The sequence below is a fragment of the Tachypleus tridentatus genome, chromosome 9 (assembly GCF_004210375.1).
Source record: "Tachypleus tridentatus isolate NWPU-2018 chromosome 9, ASM421037v1, whole genome shotgun sequence".
In the NCBI taxonomy this organism is placed as follows: Eukaryota; Metazoa; Arthropoda; class Merostomata; order Xiphosura; family Limulidae; genus Tachypleus; species Tachypleus tridentatus.
Window position 1 is genome coordinate 132176939 of NC_134833.1, and position 23807 is coordinate 132200745.

The 23807-nt window shown below is 33.6% G+C and overlaps 1 protein-coding gene across 1 annotated transcript in view; it reads left to right on the forward strand.

The window, feature by feature from the left end:
* The first annotated feature begins 361 nt into the window (after positions 1-361).
* The window catches only part of LOC143226402 (tyrosine-protein kinase transmembrane receptor Ror-like), a 57573-nt gene continuing 34127 nt past the window's right edge, over positions 362-23807 (forward strand). The window contains exons 1-2 of the mRNA XM_076457329.1: positions 362-762; positions 22253-22387. Of these exons, the coding sequence (XP_076313444.1) occupies positions 660-762; positions 22253-22387 (238 nt within the window). The 5' untranslated portion in view covers positions 362-659. The remainder of the gene's footprint in view (positions 763-22252; positions 22388-23807) is intronic.

Genomic DNA, 23807 nt, shown 5'->3' on the forward strand with positions numbered 1-23807 from the left:
TGTTGATATAATATTCCAGAGCTAGACAAAATGTGACTTCATTCGCAAAACACTATGATTTTAAACTTATTTTTGGTCATTCTTAAACAGTTATAACTTCAGTTAACCAATCGAGTGCTGTGTTTATTGACTCTTATCCCTTTTATAGTTATCGAACAAACAAACAAACTGACACACGATACGTAACACACTATAAGCTGCGCGACTCACATTAGCCATACGTGTTTTTCCCTAAAGTTGAAGAATTCTATTTGTCCATGCTGCAGGAAAAATCAAATTAACATCTGCAAACCAAGTTGTGATACGGCGTAAAGTAGTTAGATCAATAGTTTATCCGCGTGAGGGCGCCAGAGTACTTGCCAGAAATTCACAATACAACCACGCTGAGGAGCGATTCATTCAGAATAACGTCCTGCGACCACACAACTGTTACTAACTTTCTCTACAAACAGTCAAATAGCTTATGATGATGTCCAAAGACCACTGCATTCTACAGCCGAGATCGTAACCTAATTTCAGCTGTGAAATAATTACTTTGACTGTTAGGTTTATCTGGAAAGATATCCAGCAAAGTTGAGTAGCAAAATTATTGATACTCTAAGATAGGCAAATAAATTTATTTGAAAAAAAAACACTGTTAATTTGTTCAGCGCACAAAGATGAACAAAAATGTTTATGGTCAGTTCGGGTTTCTGAAAACAGACTCATTTGATCCTTTAGAGACAGACTCTGGCTCTGGTATGGCTGATGATGAAATCGATGGTGAGTAGATAATACATATCACAATTAACAAATTACTGTTTAAAGTTATTAAGTGAAAGTGTAGTAACTTTCTTTAGTATATTTTATTATCTATAATCTATTGCCTGAACATATCTTTCTGCAGCATTTTGTTGGAAAATAATTTCGTTAACATTCGTTTATTTACTTAGAGAATATAAGAGATAAAAACAAGTTATGACATTGAAGTCATGTTATTCAACTTCTTTTGATTCTAATATTAAACTTAATTCATCTATTTTATGGGGTCTGAACAAGTTCTAGTATGGGCTGGGGGCTAGGATACTCGACTCCCAATCTGTAAGTAGCGAGATCGAATCCCGTCACCTAACATGCTCACCCTTATATTTATTGGGACGTTATAATCTTACTATTCATTGGTGCAGAGCAACCTAAAAGTTGGCGGTGAGTGACGTTCATTAACTACTTTCCCCTTCGTCTGTCACTTCAAAATTAGAAACGGGTAGCGTAGATAGCCCTCTAATAGCTTTGCACAAAATTTAAAATAAAATTAATAAGCAAACCATTAGAAATTATGTATTTTGAACTTTGGAGAAGAACAGTAGCATTATTAATTTAAAACTATTAAAAATCAAGTTCATGCCTTTAACTTTAAATAAAAACTTACACATCACAAAACTTACAGTCGATTCAATCTTTTTTTTTTCCTCTTAATATTGTATGCATGTGTTTGTAAATGCAAGCTTTTAACAACTGAACGCGTAGAAATGAGTGCAGTTGGTTGCTATGGTAACTACATAACACACACACATATACAGGTAACAAAGATACTCCCTGCTCCCTAAAATACCAGATTATGGCATTAACACCTCAAATAAATATATTTTTATCATTAAAATTACACTTTCCGCTATATACACTCCTCAAAGCTGCACATAGTGAGAAAAGTCTAGACGATATTTTTTCCACAAAAATACCACATCTCTAGAAACGCATACCACTTACTATGCCAATACCTTCTAAGGTTTAAATACTTAACAAATTTTATATTAGGTAACAGTGATCAAAATATATGAGCGAAGATCAAAAAAAAATTTTAGTTTCCAGGTATAAATGGTTCTCGTGTTAGAAGGAAGAAAATATTACTGTTAACCAGTAAAAGCAGACATCTGTTTCATTTTAAAACGTATTTTATGGGCTTTCAGATGGCAGTTAATAAATACGTCAGATTCACTATGTAAGTTGCTTTAAAATTTAGATTCAAAAACGTTCTGAAACAATATTCTTGGCTAGCTACTACATTATTCCTCGCATTATTTTTAAGTCGACAGCTTAAAAAACACTACGGTTTGTAGTTTAAATTTTAGTTCTTTGTTCGTTGTTAAACGTAAAGCTACAAATGAGGCATCTCTGCTGTGGCCTACAGACTTACAGCTGATGCACTGAGAGTGGAGTTGGTGGTGGTTGGGCATTATAACATTAAAGTATAATTATTTTTTTCATTTTATAGACAGCTTACTTGTTTATAGTTTTTATAAATGTACTTTTAATTACCAACTCTATCGTGTTATATTAGTTTTTTGTTTTATTCCTCAAGATCATGACGTTACATATAATTTAAATAGCAAAGTTCTTTTATCTTCATTTTGATTCAGGTCACACAACTGTGTTTCTTTAAACACTTCATACACAATTACCTATTTAATTACTCAGTTAAAATTATAACATGCGAGCGCTTTTTCTTTATTATTAATTTGTCTCGTGCTAACCAAAGGATTTTTGGTATAATTATTTTTACTAAAAAAATCGTTAAGTTCGGCTTACGAAACTTTTGTAATTTTATTTAACGTGTTACACAGTCAATAAACCCACGTGTATAACATGTTACATTTATTAATACCAACGATCAGACCCTCTGTCTCTTCTGGCACTGTGTGTATCCTTGTTTACGTTGTCTCGATGGATACGGCACGACAAAGAACAATCGCGTGATGCATGAATCCGTGACGTCACAATCAATATATATTTTCATGAATGAAAAAGACGCAAACTGCACGATTGAGAGGAGATTGAATGATATAGTACATTTACAGTGTGATATAAATATCCAATCATTTTCATAACTCATTTTTAACTTAAGAGAAAAACTCGAATTCTGAGGAATACATCTTTTTTTTTTTTTTTTTTTTTGCGTGTGCGTAGTAGGTACGAAGTCTAAGCCTTTTGCAGGAACCAAGGCTATTATAAAAGCATAAGTGAAATAAAATAAAAGAAGAGATAAAAAGTTCAAATCAATAGATATATATATATATATGTTCTTTTTTCCAAACTTTACAGCAGCAAGATATTTTGAGTTCCAAAGATCATACTGAAAATTTTAGAGGTGGAGGTTAAAATTCCGCAGCTCTTACACCTACATGCCCCCTAGTGGCACAGCAGTTTGTCTGCAGACTCACATCGCTAGAAACCGTATTTCGATACCCATGGTGGGCAGAGCATAGATAACCCATTACGTAGCTTTGTGCCCAGTTCTAAACAAACAAAACTTGCACCTGTATCTGAATATGATCGGTTAAGTTTGGTATCAATACTTTTTGGAATCATTTTATTAGTCGTATTCAATATGCGATTAATACTGAGCCCACCATAACCAAATGCTGCTAACATATATTTATATTCTGTGCGTTTGAAGTCTTAAAACGGTGTTATCTACCACTCTAAAAGTGAAACGCTATAAAAATAAATACGAAAACATATTAAGCTTAAGGCTCTCATTATTACCTTTGACCTCGGCAGATCTTAATATTTAGTAAAAAAATATATAAATTGTACGACCTTTAAGAAAATTTATTAGTTTATGATACTTCGAACTATAATACCACACAGACCGAGGAACAGCTACGAAATTACGAAAGTATTTCCGAGTTTTAGAACATATAATTAACTAGAAAATAATTTTGTTTTTGTTTTGATCATTTCGTGGTTAAGAAGAAAGCTTTATTTTATGTTGGCAAGTCTAAGCATCTGGGTTCAAGAGTACAGAAGCTACGTAAGTAGGAGATACTACCACAGATAAGTTTTATTGAGAATTAAATATACCTTCGTCTCCAATGTTTTCACTGTTTATTTCACCAGAGGAGTTCTGTTTTCTTTCTTCTAAACTGTCTTAGACAAATTTTTAGGCAGCTTTGAGAATAATGTAGAAGAAGTTGTTACAATGATTCGTTCGGTAATTACTGGACGTTACCGCCGAAATGAATAATAATGCCTAGCTGGAGGGTTATAACATTCACGAACTGGAGAGTTCTCCGTATCACACGGTACAAATAAGTATTTCAAGTGATGAAACAAGTTCGTGAGACTTCTCAAAGATTAATTATTCAGTGTCGACATTTTGTTTCGAAGATTCTTTAGTACGTGGTCCCCCAGTGGCACAGCGGTATGTTTGCGGACTTAAAACGCTAGAATACGGGTTTTGATACCCGTGTTGGACAGAGCACAGATAGCCCATTGTGTAGCTCTGTGCTTAATTACAAACAACATTATATTTCGTACACAAATCTTCCTATAACAATAGTAATAACTCTAAATTGTTTGTTTGTTTGTTTGTTTTGAATTTCGCGCAAAGTTACTCGAGGGCTATTTGCGCTAGCCGTCCCTAATTTAACAGTGTAAGATTAGAAGGAAGGCAGCTAGTCATCACCACCCACCGCCAACTCTTGGGCAACTCTGTTACCAACGAATAGTGGGATTGACTGTAACAATATAACGCCCCACGGCTGAAAGGGTGAGCATGTTTGGTGCGACGGGGATTCGAACCCGCGACCCGCATATTACGAGTCGAACGCCATAACCCACCTGGCCATGCTGGGCACAGGGGATTGGTAAGAAGCAACTGAACGGAATATTTTTAATTGGCTGAAATTAATAGTTCACTGTTCAATTATAGCGAATTGTAACGTGTCAGCTAATACGAAATATCGCATTGCCCTGCTGCTATTTATAAATGACCTACGACAATTAAGTTGTTATTACGTATGCATTAAGCTTGTTCGTGAAACACGTATTATTTAAAACTTGTTATTTCCAGCTGTACGTTGAGACCGATGAGCAATTCATATGGACTGTGCACCAAGTCTTACTTTGATAGAAAGCAGTGTTGTTATGTTATGAAAAAAACCCACTAAAATTTGGCATGCAGTGCGTGTTCGTCCATTTTTCCGCTGCACGAACGGAGGGCGGAACTCGCTAGCCGCTGGACACAGTATGGTTTCTAAGTTTGGAACATCATTATCGAAGGTCGGCTAAAACCATCTAAGCATTTTTTTTCGTTAGTTGTACGCAAAACAATTTATTACACGTTGTCCGTAAATCGGATGTGAATGTAAAAAATGCGTGTATATTCAAGATATAAGTAAGGATGTGTGTGTGTGTTTTTTTTATAGCAAAGCCACATCGAGCTATCTGCTAAGACTACTGAGGGAAATCGAACCCCTGATTTTAGCGTTGTAAATCCGTAGACATACCGCTGTACTAGTGGGGGGGCAAACAAAAGATTTGAAAGATACAACTGTGCCTGCCAGGGATCGAACCTGCGCCCCTCCGTATAAGTAAGGCAGGGCTCGAGTCACCAGTATAAACTTTAACACTTCATTGATACAATAGTTAAAATATAGACCTTCTCATTCGTTTTAAAACTAATACCACTTTGTTGTTCCCATAGAAATAAGCTGTGAATAATTCTAGACTCCTCAAAAAAAAAATTAATCTGATAAATGATAGTTTGAATAGTTTTACGGGTAAATCTTTATGTTAATGTTATAAGATCAAGTCTCAGATGGGACATATTCCTCTACTTTTATTGTTATATAGAAAAACTACAAAATTAGTTTTTCATTTTTGTACAAAGTGCTCAGCGAGTGTGTTTTTGTTTATTTTTTACCCTCCGTCGACACGTTTATTAAAAGTTTGACGCCCCTGGCAAATGGTTATTCATACTTACACGTATACACACACGCACGCGAGTGTACATACTCAATTATTGGATTGACTATTCGCGAGAAAGCCTGTACACTGAGAACAAATGAGACGTTAAAGAACATATATTGTACACTGCCGCTATTAACGTCATTTAATAACGTTTTTAATTTTCCTAATTTAGTCGATCTTTAGAAGGGTACTTGTCTCTTACCAAAACAATTGACAAGTACTGAGAGCAGACAACATCTGGAGCACACGGCTCTTTTTTAACAGTTCTAAAGACACAGGAGGTCTTCATTTTAACCCACAGTCGACAATACTCGACTAAATTTCATATTGAGTAGTAATCAATTAGGGGCCCGGCATGGCCAAGTGTGTTAAGGCGTTCGACTCCTAATCCGAGGGTTACGGGTTCGAATCCCGGTCGCACCAAACATGCTCACCCTTTCAGCCGTGGGGGCGTTATAATGTTACGGTCAATCCCACTATTCGTTGGTAAAAGAGTAGCCCAAGAGTTGGCGGTGGGCGGTGATGACCAGCTGCCTTCTCTCTAGTCTTACACTGCTAAATTAGGGACGGCTAGTGCAGATAACCCTCGAGTAGCCTTGCGCGAAATTAAAAAAAAAAAAGTAATCAACGTATTCACCAAATAAACGAGAGAAATAGCACTTTTTCGCTGAACACTTTATAACCTTTCTCTATGCCAATGTTGTAAGTGTTATGATCGATGAATGTTTGCTGAAAGAGGTAACACGCTTAGTGTTAAGTGTTTATACGAATTTTTTTAGGTCTGATCCAGTGTTCTTTAGAATAAATTATACGCTTAATAAACGTGATGCTTGCTTATTCTCAGAAGTCAACTTTTAAAGTTTTAAATTCTGTGTAATTTTTCTCATAATACTAATTCTATTCATATTATGTATGAGTGAGCAGACTGAGAAATAGTATTTAATTCGGAATAAGAAGTCGTTTGGCATTTGACTTTTAAGCACACTGGAAGAACATAACCACGCCCACGATAATTGTTTAAAGTTATACTGTGTATTTCCATGGCAGGAACATTTCAGAAATCCAGAGAACTTAAAAATAAAAATAAAAAAGTGTGATCTTGGTTAGACTAAAAGTATAAGAAAGAAGTAACTATTGTGTTAATAAATGTTAAGATGAAATATAAGCGAAGTGAAGGAAAGTTTGGACTAAGACCCGATCCGCGTAGCTTTGTGCGCAACAATAAAAAACATATAAACAAAACTGGTTGTATACTTATTTTGTAGAGACATCATAAATAAAAAGATTCTAAGCTTTTCAAACTCGAGCCTTCTACAGCGTTAGGCACATGATTACTATAATCATCCACTAGATCCATTGTAACTTTTTCCTATTTACTCTTGGCCTGAGATGGCCACGTGGGTTAAGGCGTTCGACTCGCAATGCGAAGGTCGCGGGTTCGAATCCTGGTTGCACCAAACATGCTCGTCCTTTCAGCCCTGGGGGCGTTATAATGTGACGATCAATCCCACTATTCGTTGGTAAAAGAGTAGCCCAAGAGTTGGTTGTGGGTAGTCATGACTAGCTGCCTTCCCTCTAATCTTACGCTGCTAAATTAGGCACGGCTAGCGCAGATAGCCCTCGTGTAGCTTTGTGTGAAATTAAAAACAAACAAACAAACAGAACATTCTAATTAATTGCTTCTTATAGCCACTCTTCTTTCTTGTGTTTTTTTATAAAGGTTCATACTATTGGCACATACACATTTTACATATGAGAGTTATTTGTGATAGAATATTTTTGAATGTACACCGGTTCTTTCCACCCAGTATTTGGTACAATTCCCCTTGATTTATAAAGCGCATGACTGGATTTTTCTTTTTTTTATGTATATTGTTTGTTTGTTTTCGAATTTCGCGCAAAGCTGCACAAGGACAATCTGCACTCGCCGTCACTAAATTAGCACTGTAAGACTAGAAGGAAGGCAGCCAGTTAGTCATCATCGCCAACTCTTGGGCTACTCTTTTACCAATGAATAGTGGGATTAACTGTAACATTATAACGCTCCCACGGCTGAAAGGGCGAGCATGTTTGGTGTGACAGGTATTCGAACCTAGGGACACTCAGATTACGAGTCAAGTGCCTTAACCACCTGACCATGCCCGACCTTTTAATGTGTAAATTTGTGTTTCTTAAAATTTCAAGTGCGAGAGCAGTAAGTGTCTTTTCCCAGTGATCAAACTGTATAAACTGAATGACATTTGAATGCCACCTGATTTAAAGAGTTACTGATTCTATTTTTAACATTATTATAGCGAATTTCAAACTGAATAGTCGATTACAAGGGACAAGGAAAGATTTAAACGAAATGAAAACGAAGACATTTTACAGTGAACGAGAAGTTTCACACTTCACAATAACTAAAATAACACCAGTAGTTATAAAACTCATTAACTTTCATGATAACGTGTTTTCAACAGCATCAAAACTGGCGAGTTCTTTATCTTTAGAAATAATGTTTTCACTCTTCAACTTTTTAAACGAAACGTATTGAATTGTTTACCGCTAGGAATCGTGTTTTCTCTTTTCATCATCTTTCACACAAGTACGTAAATGAGCATGTGTTATCTCAGGAAATATGTTTTTACCTCGCAGTTCTGTGCGTCAAATATATTATTTATAAGGTTAACATTAACTTAGTTATAGCTTCAGTTCAAACTTTATTGAACACTAGCGAAAATCATTACTAGAAAAAAAGACAACATAAAAAAGTGGTTTTTGCGAGTCATCTTGTTTTGTACCGGTCTTATCAGATGACAAAACAAATACTGCGACAGTTCTAAGCAGACCCTAAATTATACGGAGTTAAAAATTTAACGATGTTTTAGTTTTATGGTAGTAGCTCTGCCTCAATAAAAGATTAAATTATGTTATGAACAATTCTCGAATAAAAGCTGTAAGAAAATTAATTAATTTACTTATGATAGAGGATTAATATTTTTTACGTAATATGTAAGAAATTTTGTCATGACGTCATTTATAATTGACCAATTTCAAAAGATATGGGAAATAGTTATTTATAAAAAAGTCAGTTATTAGTTTGAATTTTGACCAAAGAATCAGACATTTTTTTAAGAATAACGAGTGAAGGTGGAACTATTAAAAATGGAAACTTATTTAAACTGTCTTGAAAAAGAAAATATTTATATAATTTTACTTGCTGTTTGCCAGGTGTTATCAAACTTTATTATTTTTTATACCAGCTGAAATTATGGTTTTATAATCGTCATGCGTTTTACTATTAGCTTTTAACACTGGTTTAACTAAAGAGGGAAGGCTTAACTTTTAACCTGGCTATTGCAACGTTAATTATGTGCAAGCAAACGTAAATCCTTATAATTGCTTGGAATCATTTACTTTGCCAGTTATTGAAAAACAAACCAAACAACAGACCTTAAAGTCTACTTATAACGTAAGAAATGTATAAATATTTCTTCACATGCAAATATACAAAAAAAAATAATGTTGTTAAGTACGACAAAAACTGGTCAATACTTGGGCATAATGTCCATCACAACTGAGACCCTTCGAACTATTTAGCATATTGCACCCAAATAATCACCAGAGCAATATATTATCGACACATATTCCAGAAATAATACATATACGAAACATTTTCAAGTAAAAATGCAATTTAAAAAGACAGCTACGTACTCGTAGAAAATATCTGACTTTTTGAAAACTGTATAAAACAGCGAACGGTTATTGATCAATAATTTTAGTATGCAATGACGTTTACAGAAGCACTGTTTCTTTTCGCGGAGAAGTAATGAAATGTTATTTGGTTACTAATTAGGTTATCTTGTTCTCTTAAGAATTTACGCATTGTTATTTTTTTAAAGAGGTAAACAATTTTCAAAGTTACTTATATACATATTTATTAAATTTAATTTTTAGAGTTTTTTATAAAACTAATATTTATAATAAAATGCTCAAAATACAGAATGTTCATTAATATTTTGATTTAATTGAAAATTAAAAGGGAACTAAGTTTATTTGAACATAAAAAAGTCCTTTGATTATCTGGCTACTCTGTCCGACATTTGTGTATAAAGTTAAACGAAATCTAGTTTTGGAAATAAGTTGACATTTAAACACTGAGAACCACACTAAATCAAACAATTGATTGAAGGAAATTTGACATATTGCAATATAAGCGTGTCTGTGATTTGACATTTGTTATATTTTCTTAAAACTTGTAGTTTGTTATTTTTAGAGCTAGCTAGGTGAGAAAAGAAATATCACTCAATTAAAAAACAAATGGACAAAACAATAAACTTTCTCACAAACAAATAAACTCTTAACTTCGTTGACGTTAGCAGCAGTTAATTAAAATAACAGTTTATATTTTAATACGTTATACGGTACATCAGAGTCTTAATACATTGGGGCAATCGAGTCTCACAACATACCCACTTTTTCTACTGGTAATTTGAAATGGAACACAGTCTTAGACAGGAATATCTTTAATATAGACTAAAGTAGTAATGAATAACTGAGTTCTCCGATGCTCCAGTGAAGATAGAGTGACCTTTATAAAGAATGCATGAATTGTAAAGTTCGCAAAGGTAAGTCTACTAATCTTTTGGATATATAAAATATATACAATAGATCCTCTTCTTTTCGTAGTCTTATACTGTGAAAAATAAAAGAAAAAAATGAAACGAACACGCAAACCAACTTCCTTCTACTGTTAAGCCAATGTGAGAAAAACAGATTCGACCACTGATGGTCTCCTTAGCAATTCAAAATTTTGATTGTAACCGTATATAAAAGAATTTATTCTGAAGTGAAATCTTTGTACATTAAAAAATAGTATATTTTTCAATCTACCTCTCATTAGGAATGTTTCTATCAAAGAAGGAAAACGTTTAGTGTATTATTGTTTTTCTTTGGTTTTGTTTTCAAGACCCAGTGATGGTGCCGATCGTTTAAGTATCTGAACTTTTTGATGCATATCATAGATATGTTAAGGCAATCGACTCGTAATCCGAGGGTTACGGGTTCGAATCCCCGTCACATCAAACATGCTCGCCCTTTCGCCGTGGAAGCGTTATAATGCGACGGTGAATCCCACTCTTCGTTGGTAAAAGAATACCCCAAGATTTGGCGGTGGGTGGTGATGACTAACTGCCTTCCCTCTAGTCTAACACTGGCAAATTAGGGACAGCTAGCGCGAAATTCCAAAAAAACAACAATCCCTTTATACAATTATTAGTAAACAACGATACACGTCTGCGTGCATGTCTCTGTGTATCATCATCAAATGGAAACAGAATTAATAACGTTTTACTTTTATCAGCACGTTAGTTATTAAGTCTAAACATTTTATATAAAGTGTCACAAGCAAATGCATGGTATTAAATTACCTAAATTAAGTTTTCTATGTTAAGTTTGCTCTATGGCGCCATCTAAGTATGATAAGCTAAGTTTATTATTCAATACATAAAATTATAAAATATATGTTCGCTTTAAGACACGACAAAAATAAAATAACATACCATTAAATAATTTGTTAAGTTTTAAAATTTCAAACATAAATTTTGGATTTAAGGTTCAAGAGAATAAATAGCGTGAGTGGTGTACGAGAACTGACACGTCTATAAAAACTAGAATTATCAATGATAATTTGTAGAGCAATTTTTGCTTTTGTGTAACGCTGAAACTTTCAACAAGATTCTCAGTAATTTAATCATTACTTCTAATTTTTATTTTTAATGTTATTCGAACACATACGTAATTGATAAAGAAACAGTTTCTGACTGTTTTAAATCAAAAATTCAGCCTCAAAAACTTACAATAATAAATGTCAGTTTGGTGAGACTCTAGGTCATTCTCAATTTATCATGTTCGTTAATGAACGAACAGGAGTACAGTTGCATAAACCTTCAACGCCGCAATGGAGTATTATTTTTAATTATTCGAATTTAATGAAAAATCAAATTGTAATATTAAACCCGATTCGAAATATTGATATTTTTGTTTTGTTTCACATATATGTATATAAATTACTTTCATTACTATCAAATTACCCATTTGATAATTGATTTGTATTATAAACTAACCCAAGCTGAAAATGAATCTTCGGTAAACATTATAATTTAATTTTGAAACAGTTATAGATGGCGTGTAACGATATTCAATAAAGTCGATGTTTATCATATAAAATGTTTTTTGTAAATACTTTTAGAAGATAGAGATATGTAATGATTCGCTTTCACAACAGCTTTGATCCGTATATACTAATTGAGTGGTAGATGGAAGTCCATTATCTCACATATATGTATTAGATACACCAATCTAATAATAGTACAGATTTCTCTCCAACAACACTGTTGAACACGACACAATATATTAGTTTTAAAATAACCAAGACTACTCAGATGTCAGTCATCCTAATGCATTCTGTGGTTGTCTGTTGTATTATATTTCGGGCATCATTGATACTAATAAGCGTCATTTCTTAAAGACTGGCAAGTTGCAAGCACTGTATAAACTATTCTCACGTTACTAAGGGTATAGCTGAGTTTACTGCTGTCAACTCAGTTTATGACCTAAGGAGGAAACCTGATATTACAAACGGTTAATAAGTTTAAAATTTCCCTCCTTGCCAAATTTTGAGGTTGACCGTATAACCAGCCACATTAAATAGGCACATATAATTATTTATGCTAATAGAACGCAACAAAAAGGTCAATGCTATATATGTATATGTTCACTTCAACTGCAAATAGAACGAAAACATTAAGTTTGAATTATATTTGGAATTATTTGTTTTTTAATTTCGCGCAAAACTACACGAGAGCTATCTGCGTTAGCCGTCCCTAAATTCACAGTATAAGACTAGAGGGAAGACAACTAGTCATCAACTGAAATAACAGTTGCTAACTTATGACAAATAAATTTAACATTCTTGCTTAAACTTTCATTCCAGCCTTTCATTAGCCTATCTTTTTCATAAACATTAAGCTTATCCCAAGAAAAATGACTTTCCAATTGTGTTTCTTATCAGTTGTGGCACAGTGGTAAGCCTGAGAGCTTATAACAAGAAAAACTGGGTTTCGATACACGCGATGTGAAGAGAACAGGCAGTTTTTTTTTTTTTAGTAGATTTGTGCTTGACAGCTTACCTTGCTGCAGGAAGCAATTCCAAAGTGGTCAGACCATTGCCACAGTTAAACAATGTAACGCAACATACTATTAGTATGCAAAACATGACCTTTCTAGGTGCGTCTGAGGCATGCTCCCCAGAAAAGGTTTGCAAATTTAACGCCGTGAGATTGAATCTTGAGCCATTTTAACCAGAATATACTGAATGCACACAAGTTAATGCATTAAATAAAAAAAAACAACAAGTTTTAATACATACGTTCATGCCATGAAAAAGTGGCCAGGCCACGGCTACCTCCTACGGCCCTTGTTTAATTGTGAATATTCAATACATCTGTAAGTAAAAAGGTTTGAATTTCGCGCAAAACCACGCGAGGGCTATTTGCGCTAGCCGTCCATAATTTAATAGTGTAAGGCTAGAGATAAGGCAGTTAGTTATCACCACCCACTGCCAGATCTTGGGCTTGTCTTTTACCAGAGTATAGTGGGATTGATAGTCACTTTACAACGCCCCCACGGCTGAAAGGGCGAGCATGGTTTGGTGTGACGGGGATTCGAACTCGCGCCCCTCAAATTACGAGTCGAGTGCTTTAACCACCTGGCCATGCCGGGCCTGAAAGTAAAAAGAAGTACTTACTTATACGTAAATCGTACAGATTTGCAAATTCATATGCTTATTAATAGATTTGGCCTGGCATGGTCAGGTGGTTAAGGCACTCGACTCGTAATCCGAGGGTCGCGAGTTCGAATCCTCGTCACACCAAATATGCTCGCCCTTTCAGCCGTGGGGGCGTTATAATGTGACGGTCAATCCCACTATTCGTTCGTAAAAGAGTAGCCTAAAAGTTGGCGGTGGATGATGATGAGTGGCTGCCTTCCCTCTAGTTCTACACTGCTAAATTAGGGACAGCTAGCGCAGATAGTCCTCGCGTAGCTTTGCGCAAAATTCAAAACAAACCAAACCAATTAACAGATTTAGTGTCTTTAGCTTAATGATAGTTTTTAATACTTGTCACAGCAGATAATCTTGTATTGTATAAAACAACCAATAATGGGTACTGATGTTTTTTAACTAATGTTGTGTAGCATCAGTTTTGTGGTTTTTATTTTTTATTTTAAAAAATCACAAGTTTCTTTGCATACAAAAAATGTTTAAAGTTGTGGGAATTCTTCGCGAAGCACGAACGTGGAGTAATTCAACTATTCATTTTACGCACCAGTGATTTCGTATCGTAACCTGGAAGACTGCGTTCAATATCTAGAAACTTTATCGTTGTAACAAAAGTGTTGTGTTTTTAGTATATATGTACTAGTTGTTCAAGGAATACTGTGAAATAGAGTACAAACTAAAAGTAAGTTATGTGTTATTTTGTAAGAGTTATTTCATACTAATATTAAACTGTGATTGTGTAACGCTTATTTCCAGTATAACAATTTAATACCAACCTCCAACTGTGATTGGATAATGCGTATTTGTCGTATAATATATTAACAGCATCCTTAAATTTGACTAGGCAAGGCATATTTCCAATATAGCAATTTATTACCAACCTCAAACTGTGATTAGGTAACGCATATTTCTGGTACAAAATTTAACACCAACCTCAAACTATGATTGGATAAAGTATAGTTTCAACGCAGTAACTTAATATTACCTTAAAATGGACTGGAAAACTCATCTGTTATAAAACGCATTATTGGGTGTAACCACAGAGTTTTACAGTGTTTTCAACAGAATCGACTGTCAATTATCTTAAAGACGTTTTACAGTTTGTTACACCTTACAAATATGTAGTTATTTTCTCTTCTAGTCCTTGTTAGCTCAGTGGTTAGCTTAAGTGTAAGCCTGAAATTTGAGGCTCGGTTTGCCGCAATAGACATAGCATAAATAACCCATAATATCTGTGCGCTTAAAACAAAGAAGCAAACGTATTTATCCCAGTCACAGTTAAGATCTCCAAAGCCGTACCGATGATCCGTAATGGAACTTGAGTTAACATAATACATAACAGTTTGTACTTTCAGATTTGTTACTGATTTAAATCCCTTAAAATCCACTACAACAGGAAATGATGATCAAGATTAACTAGACTAATCACTGCTAATGACCATCTGACATTTTTTATCGTATCTCTGATGTTTATCTGTAGTTTTTATCTGTTATTGGACCATAAACATAACCTAAACGTATTTAATACTAGCTTGAGTAACCGCCTCCTGGACGGAAGTTATGTAAATTCATGATTAATGAAAATTTGTCTTCAGAAAGAAAAGTTGATTCCCTTGCATGTAATTGTAAAAAATAAAAAAACTGACAAAAACTGCAAAACACAAAATATGAAACCACAAATTTACATGTACTTCCGCATAGACCAAATAAACATTCAGGTCAAACTTGGTGAAGATCCATCAACAGGAAAATAAATAATTGTAAAACATGTGCATAAAAACTGCAAAAATGAAAATTTGTATGTGCCCCACACGGACCTAATGAACTTCAATACCACCTTTGTTGAAGATCCATCCGCACCCTGCAAAGTAGTATATACAATAGACAACAAACAGTACTATTATATTGGTATAGATTCGACTTTTATTGGATTATTTTTTGTTACATAAGACTGTCCTGGGTAAAATAATTTAATATTTATTTTGTTGTACATGATTATAATCAAAATATACACTTAATTTCAAAATAACAAAATCTTGTACGCAGATGTTTTTGTTGTTATTGCTTTCACAATTTTAATCAATAAATTTATTTATATAAAATTATTTAAAGTTAATATGTACTAGCGATTCCCAAATACATATGACAAATGATGTCTATCTATATATGACAAAGGGCTATCTCTGCTTTTCGCAACAGAGGTATTGAAACACGATTTTTATCATCACAAGGTTCCATATTTACACTGAGCCACTAAAGTCTATCACTTCAACTTTAGGAACGGATTGTACAGATAATCCTTACGTGGCTTTGCGCGAGTTTCAACAAAAGACAACAACTAGAATATAGTATACTAACCGTGCTTTTTTGTGTGCTGTACTGATTATAAATCACTATGACAGAATACTATTATTCTTATAAACAAGCTGTTTTTCTCTCATTTAATTTGCTCATCCATTACTTCAAGCAACTTATGAATCGATTTAGTTGTGAATGCTAAAAATGAAAAAAAATCTAAGTTGAATATCTATTGAAGATTTGTGACATGGTTGGAATGCAAAATACGTAAATGAACATTCAAACTAATTTCTCAGATATAAAAAATCACATTAAAACTTAATATCTAGATAAGGAAAAGGCAAATATAAGTAAAGTAACCATTGGATAGTGGCTACAACTTGAAGCTATACGTTAAATCCCAAAATTCAAGTAGCCATCCTACTGTTGTTCAGTTTCTTACCTTATTACAAGTCATTTCACAACAAAGGCTTTACGAAGATAACGTATCGTAATATTCACGGATCTGCTGTAATAACAAGGTTTTTGTTGATGTTCTAGCTGTTATTTTATCCTCAGCTAAAGGTAGAAAAGATATATCTGGATTAAAACATCGTGTGATGTGGTCTTTATTTCGAAATTGAAAAAACAAAGCAAAACAAAAACGAAATATTTATATACTTCAGAAACTGACATCATTATGAAACACTTTATATCCCATAATAGTACATGGTGTATCTATTACATTCGCTCGTACTGTGTATATAAATATGTGACATAGATAACTCAACAAGTTATTTATTTATTAAACTTACAACGACCATTTTACAGGTTTTGTTTTTTTCGGCCAAACTGTTTATTTATTCCATTGGTTATCTTAGCTCAAGGCCACACAGTAGTCTATATGCACTAGGCACATTGAAGAGAATCGATCACGTTTTAAGCGCGTAACGTTACCTCTGAGCCAATGAGGGAACTTTGGTCAAATTCATTAGTTTTGGTGTAGCAGAAAAATCAGCCGACCGTTCTAAATACTCCAAACGATAGTAATAAAACACACGTTCTAGTTGTCGTTAGCGAATAAAAAACATGAAACTAGTATTTTTTATTTCAAGTTAAATAAAAATCCTAATAATAATTTATCAAATATTTTATTTTTATTTTCCCCATACCAGTATAGACATCATGAAGAAAATGTGGCGAAATACACATATAATGCTTTGTACTGTAAATTGAACGCATAACTTCAAGTTACAGCCACACCTAATGGTCACTTTGCTAATATTTACATCATCCGTATCTAAATACTATTTTTAATATGATTTTTTTTAATCTGAGAAATTGACTTGAATGTTTGTTTACGTACCTGAAACATGTCATAACTCTTCAGTGGAAATTCATCTCAGAATTTTTTTTAACATTAAGGGTTATTAATCTCTCCAATACAATCTTTGAGATACTTTGGAATCATCTTTTTGTGTCCTCCTGGACAGCTTCACAGGACATTCTTGTGAAAATAAATGTTTTTTTTTGTGGTCTTTGTATCTTAACGTTTTTTAAACACACTATTTTCTACATCAACATTAGAGGCATTTTGAATTCTTAAAAGTTCAAGCTATAATAAAAACGTTTTATTTTTGTTACTTTCTATTATTTTATATTTAGCTACAGATAAAAATAAATACTTAGATTAAAACTTCGTATCAGTCCTGATCTTTGATTTCGAAATTAGCAACAACTAGAATAACAATTTTCGATTATCCCAAAACAATGTCATGCTCCTATAACGTTTCCAGAGAAAGATAATTCCAGGAAAAAAAATGAGCCACGACCCGAATGCTGCTTTAGGGTTAAAAACGTATATAAATAAGCCAAGTTCTGTTATCAGTTTTCTAAATATTCCAAAGAAATTCTAAGAGTTTATAACAAATATGACTAATCAACCTTACCGCGTCTCATACATTAGTACTTTTATATCACTAAACTGAGCGGTACCTTATATGATACATGAACTAAACGATCAGATCTTAGACTCAAAGTTGAAGAATAATCTTATTTGCTAAGAGCTGCCAAGTAGCGTTCGCTGCTTATCCAGTTATTATTAACTGAATAAAGCACTGGCTCTCCCTTTTATAACACACTTGTAGCTGAAAACGTGTTGCATGCTCAATGATACATTGGGAACTAAATACTCTATGTAGTGAGAAATGGGATTCGTTGATCAACTCTAACTCTTTTCTCAGTATCTTCTTTCACGTTTATGGATTTTCTACGGTTTTTCAGTTACTTTTTAAATAAAACATAAAATCTGTGCGTTGTATTTAAACAACAATTAAGCGTTTTCTCTCACATTTACATCAAAATGTTTCCAATATCGTTAGCAATAAGGATTTCCCGAACTTTTCAATTCATTTATCCCAACATTTTCTTGTGAAACTTGAGATTCCCGGAAACAAACAAAAAAAAGGACTAGTCGTATCCTCAAAATGTGTTTTATCTCGCTAAAAATGGGAGAAGAAAAAACCTGGATATATGCTTTCTGCTACATGGTCTTCAGAGAAGCAGCTTGTGCCATAAAATTATACTTCATAAAAAAGATAATACTAAAAGACAGACGAGTCTCAAATCTGGAGCTCAGGCACTGAAACCGATCCTCTTCTATGTTCTTCCAATCAAACTTATCGAGTAACATATAGGCTTTTATGTTTCAGTTTCAAAGATTTTTGTTTATAATAAAGCAACGTGAATAATGTCATAATACATCGCGATCATAAAGAAACTGGTGTCAAATTACCTTTTAGTCAGATTTTTTAAAGTTACAAAAAGAATCTACATGGCGGCATAATTCTGTTAAGTCTATTAAATTCACTACTTGTTTAAGATGGGAAATACTATTTATCAGCTAATTTCACTTAATTTAAATATCCTTTGAAGCAACATAAGATTAGCTTTTCTGCAAATAGTGTTACCACTGTTAGAAAGTTGTAATACGTGCTTATAGTAAAAAAGAAAAAGGGAAAAAAGGCTTATCGTTGTATTTGCGAATGAATACGTTTGTGTGTTTCTTAGCCTAAATAATTAAACACAGTGTTTCTAAGGTAATATTCAATATAACCTGCGCAAGTTGTAATTCAGGAAACAAGTGTGGTACTAACGTCTTCGTTACACCAGCTTGCTTTCAGTTTTAAATCATCACTGGCAAAATAAGTAGACGTTGGTGTTAGAAATCATGAGAAACTAGTACAAATAGACATTAAATAAAGAAAAAATACATACTCTACAATATATATATTTTCATTTTCACAAGATTTTAATTTATTGTAGAACAACATCAGTTTATGAAGTATGAAAACAACTACATACATAACGGAAGGCTCGAGAACTAGGCCTTGATCGGAGCATGAGAAAGTGAATCTAACAGAAGGCTGAATATAGATAACTGGATCGTCAGGAAAGGAGTCCCATGTAACTTTGTTTTGACTTTCACGCAAAAATACACGAGGGCTATCTGCGCTAGCTCTCCCTAAAGTAGCAGTGTAAGACTAGAAGGAAGGAGTTTAGTCCTCTCCACTTACCATCAACTCCCGCGCTACTCTTTTACCAAAGAATAGTGGGATTGACCGTCACATTATAACGCCCTCACGGCTGAAAGGGCGCGCATGTTCGGCGTGACCGGGATTCAAACCCGCGATCCTCAGATGACGAGTAGAATTCCCTGACCACCTCACTAACGAATCCCGTCTAATAACTGGTGGTTAGTTTTCGATATGTTGTTTATTTAGACATAATTTAGTTTGAGAAACTTTATTTTTATTCACTTTTTTATTTACATTCTATCTCTTGCTTAATTCTTTCAGTGAACAATGAGTGAAACAGTGTTTGCCATTCGCGCAATATGAATACAACATTAAATGTTATTAGTCTTATGACATACATAGCATTATTGTGTCTAAATAATGTTGTTTTCATTGGTATAAAAACACACGTTAACCAACAAGAAGCTTGTGAATAGTTAAAACTAATTGGACACCCATTAACTGTTCCAACAGTTATGGGTTATCAATGGCTTCAGGTCTCTTTATTAACACTCCTACAAAAAGTGGGGCCTAATAGGCCCCAGAGCAACTTGAAAGGTTATTAATATTAGGCTAATAAATTTGTATTTAAATGAAATGGCAATAATGTTTATGATATTTTGCAATAACTGAAAAGTTCGTGTAAAACAGATCTGGAGATAATTAATATAATATTTTCCAATGTCGAAAGTATGTTCGTGATGAAGCACAAAACTACACCATGGGCTATCTGTACTCTGCACACTACGGGATCGATACCCGGTTATCAGCAGTGTAAGTCTGCCGGTAGGGCTCTTAATACCTAGTAATTACTTCGCGCTTTCAAAATTATTTTTTTTTCCAAACATAAAAAATCATGAAATTATTTAATTACAAAAGTTTGGTATTTATAAGCGAGGGGCTATATATTACCTGCGGTGTCGATTAAAAATTACAATATAGTTATTTTTGTTTTTAACAGTATAAAACATACAATAAAAAAGTGTATTTTATGCATCGAAATGTCGAGAAACACCATTATAAACAAAGTTATTCAACTGAGTGAAAATAGTGTGAAATGGAAATATGATTTGTCCAGAACGATAAAGAGAGGGGATCGGAAATTTTAGCCTTCCAATAGTTGAGCAGTAAGTTTCTTGACCAGCAACACTTAAAAATGGGTTTCGATACTCGTGTGAAACCGGAACATTAATATGAGATGAATATAAGCAAAAACAATTGAGAGACAATTATAACGTAAAGTCACTCTAAGTTAACAAATTATTCACATAACGTCATTACAAAAAAACAAATGATGATCGTTTACGACGTTGCTAACTACGTACTTTTTCACATTCTGTAAGATTTTGTTAATTTTACTTTCCAATAAACACTTAAGTAGCTAAAAAAAATAGAGTAAGAAGTGTTATACGTAACTGACTTGCATTGAAACCAAATATTCTTCTGCGGTACCCTGAAGTGAAATGGAATAAGACGTAATATTAATTGTAAAGTACTGTCAGACCTCCCTGCGAATTCACACTGATGTACAAGAGTATTCCATTAAATCATGAAACTCAACTCTGCATCGTTTTGTTTTTTGTTCTTGTTTTTTAAAAACCAAAACCATCAACTTCAAGTAAAATTTAGGGCACTCACTTTCAAAGGATAAATATAATACATCGGAATTATTATAGAAAAGTAGGATTGATGTTTTACTTTAGAGAGGAGTCAACGTTTTTTGTTGTTCCTAATTAGGGGGAGAGGGTAAAGTAAAACACTTCTATAGAAACCCGGACATGTCAAGTCGAGTTCAAATACTGAAACCATGCTCGTTTCAAAGTAAGTGTTATAGAACCTCGACTCTTGAGATTTGCAAAATTACAGCTGAAAATAGAACACCAGGAACAGAAAATAAATGATGTAAAGTTTGTTTTTAATTAACTTGTTTCTTTGTTTGTTTTTGAATTTCGCACAAAGCTACTCGAGGGCTATCTGCGCTAGCCGTCCCTAATTTAACAGTGTAAGACTAGAGGGAAGGCAGCTAGTCATCACCACCCACCGCCACCTCTTGGGCTACTCTTTTACCAACGAATAGTGGGATTGATCGGAACATTATAACGCCCCCACGGCTGAAAGGGTGAGCATGTTTGACGCGACTGGGATGCGAACCCGCGCCCCTCAGAATACGAGTCGCACGCCTTAACAGGCTTTGCTATAACTTGTTTCTATTCAGACTCTAATGATCAAACTTAACTCTGTTATATGTGAAAGAGGGTGAATTTCAACAAAACCTGTAAAACAAAAGTATATAAATTGAATTATATTTTCTAAAGACGGCTGGTATTGGTATTAAAACTTTAATTGAAAATAAAATATTTAGTTTAATAAAAAAAATGCCTGAAGAAATAAAAAATAAGAAATTTTGTTCGTTATTTTTTGTATAATATTAAATTGTTTATAACAAAAATGAAATACACAAACAGGTATATATAATCCTTGTTGAACTTTATTGGATAAATCTCCAAGGACTCGTCTGATATATTGAGTTTATTTTCGTCGTGGCCTTCAATTCTACAAAAACCTTTTTCTTTAGATAGCTGACCATCAGAAACAGGTAAAATAGCTAGAAATAAGATGTTATTGTTGTGATTATTGTATTTTTGTCATAACTCTTAGAGAGGCTTATTAAAAACCTTGAAGTGAAACATAAGTTAATAAGAGGAAAACAAATTTTCATCGTAGTTGTAATTTAAGCTCTTTCAAGGCTTGGCTCTACTTTTATAAAACAGACACTTTACATTCGCAACTTTCGTCTTCTACATGCTTGACCTGAGCTTTAACAAACTGCTTATTTTATATGTAATTACAGATATCGATGAATGTGCTCAAAATTCTTACATATGTGGGGTGGAAGCAGGCTGTTACAACACTCCCGGCTCTTACAAGTGTTTGTGCTCTGACCTGGAAGTAATGGATCCAATCTATGGCTGTTTCAGGAATGCGGGTAGGTTTAGATTCAAATGTTAAAATAATTGATGTAACGAAGCTTTCATATAAATCAGTGAAACACGAGGAAAAAATATTATACACGTCTCATTAGGCCTAATATTTATGATATAAATTCCACTTCACTATAGACATTGTTGTTTGATATCACGTTCTTCTCAGTTTCTCCGTTCCAGATGTCATACCAGAAGAGTGTAAGTATATCATTTCAGATCTTTTATCTACAACCAACAACTCACTGTAAAACAAGAAGCTCATTTGTTCAGTGCTATAACTCATTGTTTAGGGTGGACGTAATGCAACGAATGACCTGTCTTATGTATCCTACTGGTTGTATACAACACAAGAAAATCGATGGTGTGAGAGAAACGCCGAAAATAACAAATCAAAAGCTTCTTCTAATTAAGAAAGTAAATAAATTAAACTAGAATATAGGTGTCTTCCGTTAGGTTTCTTTGACTCGGGATCTGTCACAGGCAAATTAGAAAAATTGTTAAGTAAGTATGCTTGGTCAAACATTTCTTTAACCTGGCCTTTTTTATCAACATACTATATATATATAAGCTATAACACTAATCTATTTTAAATTAATATTAACTCCAATACGAGGGCTAAATAAAGGATGTGACTTTAACATGACATTTAACGATCACAGTTTTAAAAAAGTTCTACTATTATTCAATAAAATTCGATAATAAATGTAATATAATAAACTCATAATAAATTGTTTTGAAGTTATTTACTTGATTGTTTCTTTGTTTTCTGTTCGTTTTTGTGAAAAGCTATACATGAGCTAGCTGCGCTTTCCCTAATTTGAACTGGACGACAAGAGAAAGCAGTTTTATCCAGTACTCATTTTTGGGATACTATTTTCTGAAAGAGCAGTGAAAATTAATTTTGCTCATCCAGCCATTTTCTTGAAAAAACAAATAAATTAATGTTTGATCAACAAGATTCTGTAACGTAACACTAAGACTTTAAATGTGTAAACTGCATAACATCTCAAAATAGTAACTACAGACGAGAGCACTGCTATAGAATTCGGTATGTTAACAAAGAAATCTAAACGTTTGCTTATAATGAGAGAATTCTGAGCTCGATTCAAGTAACGTAGATGTTGTCGTTAAGCGGTTTGATACTTTCAGTAACATCTAATTTACAATATCAGTTCGCTATATTTAGCTTTATAAGAGAAAATTTATCTATAAGCAAGCAAAAAAAAAAATTGTTGTTTTTCATCAAAAGTAAAAATAAGTTAATTGTTGTTAAACACAAAACTACAAATAGGCTATCTGTGGTCTGCTAACCGTGGACATCGAAACCTAATTTTTAGCGTTACAAACCCTTAACACCAGAAGCAGTACAAATAAAGAAAAACCTCAAGCAAAGTAGATGCCCTAGTTTGTTTCCTTGTTTCG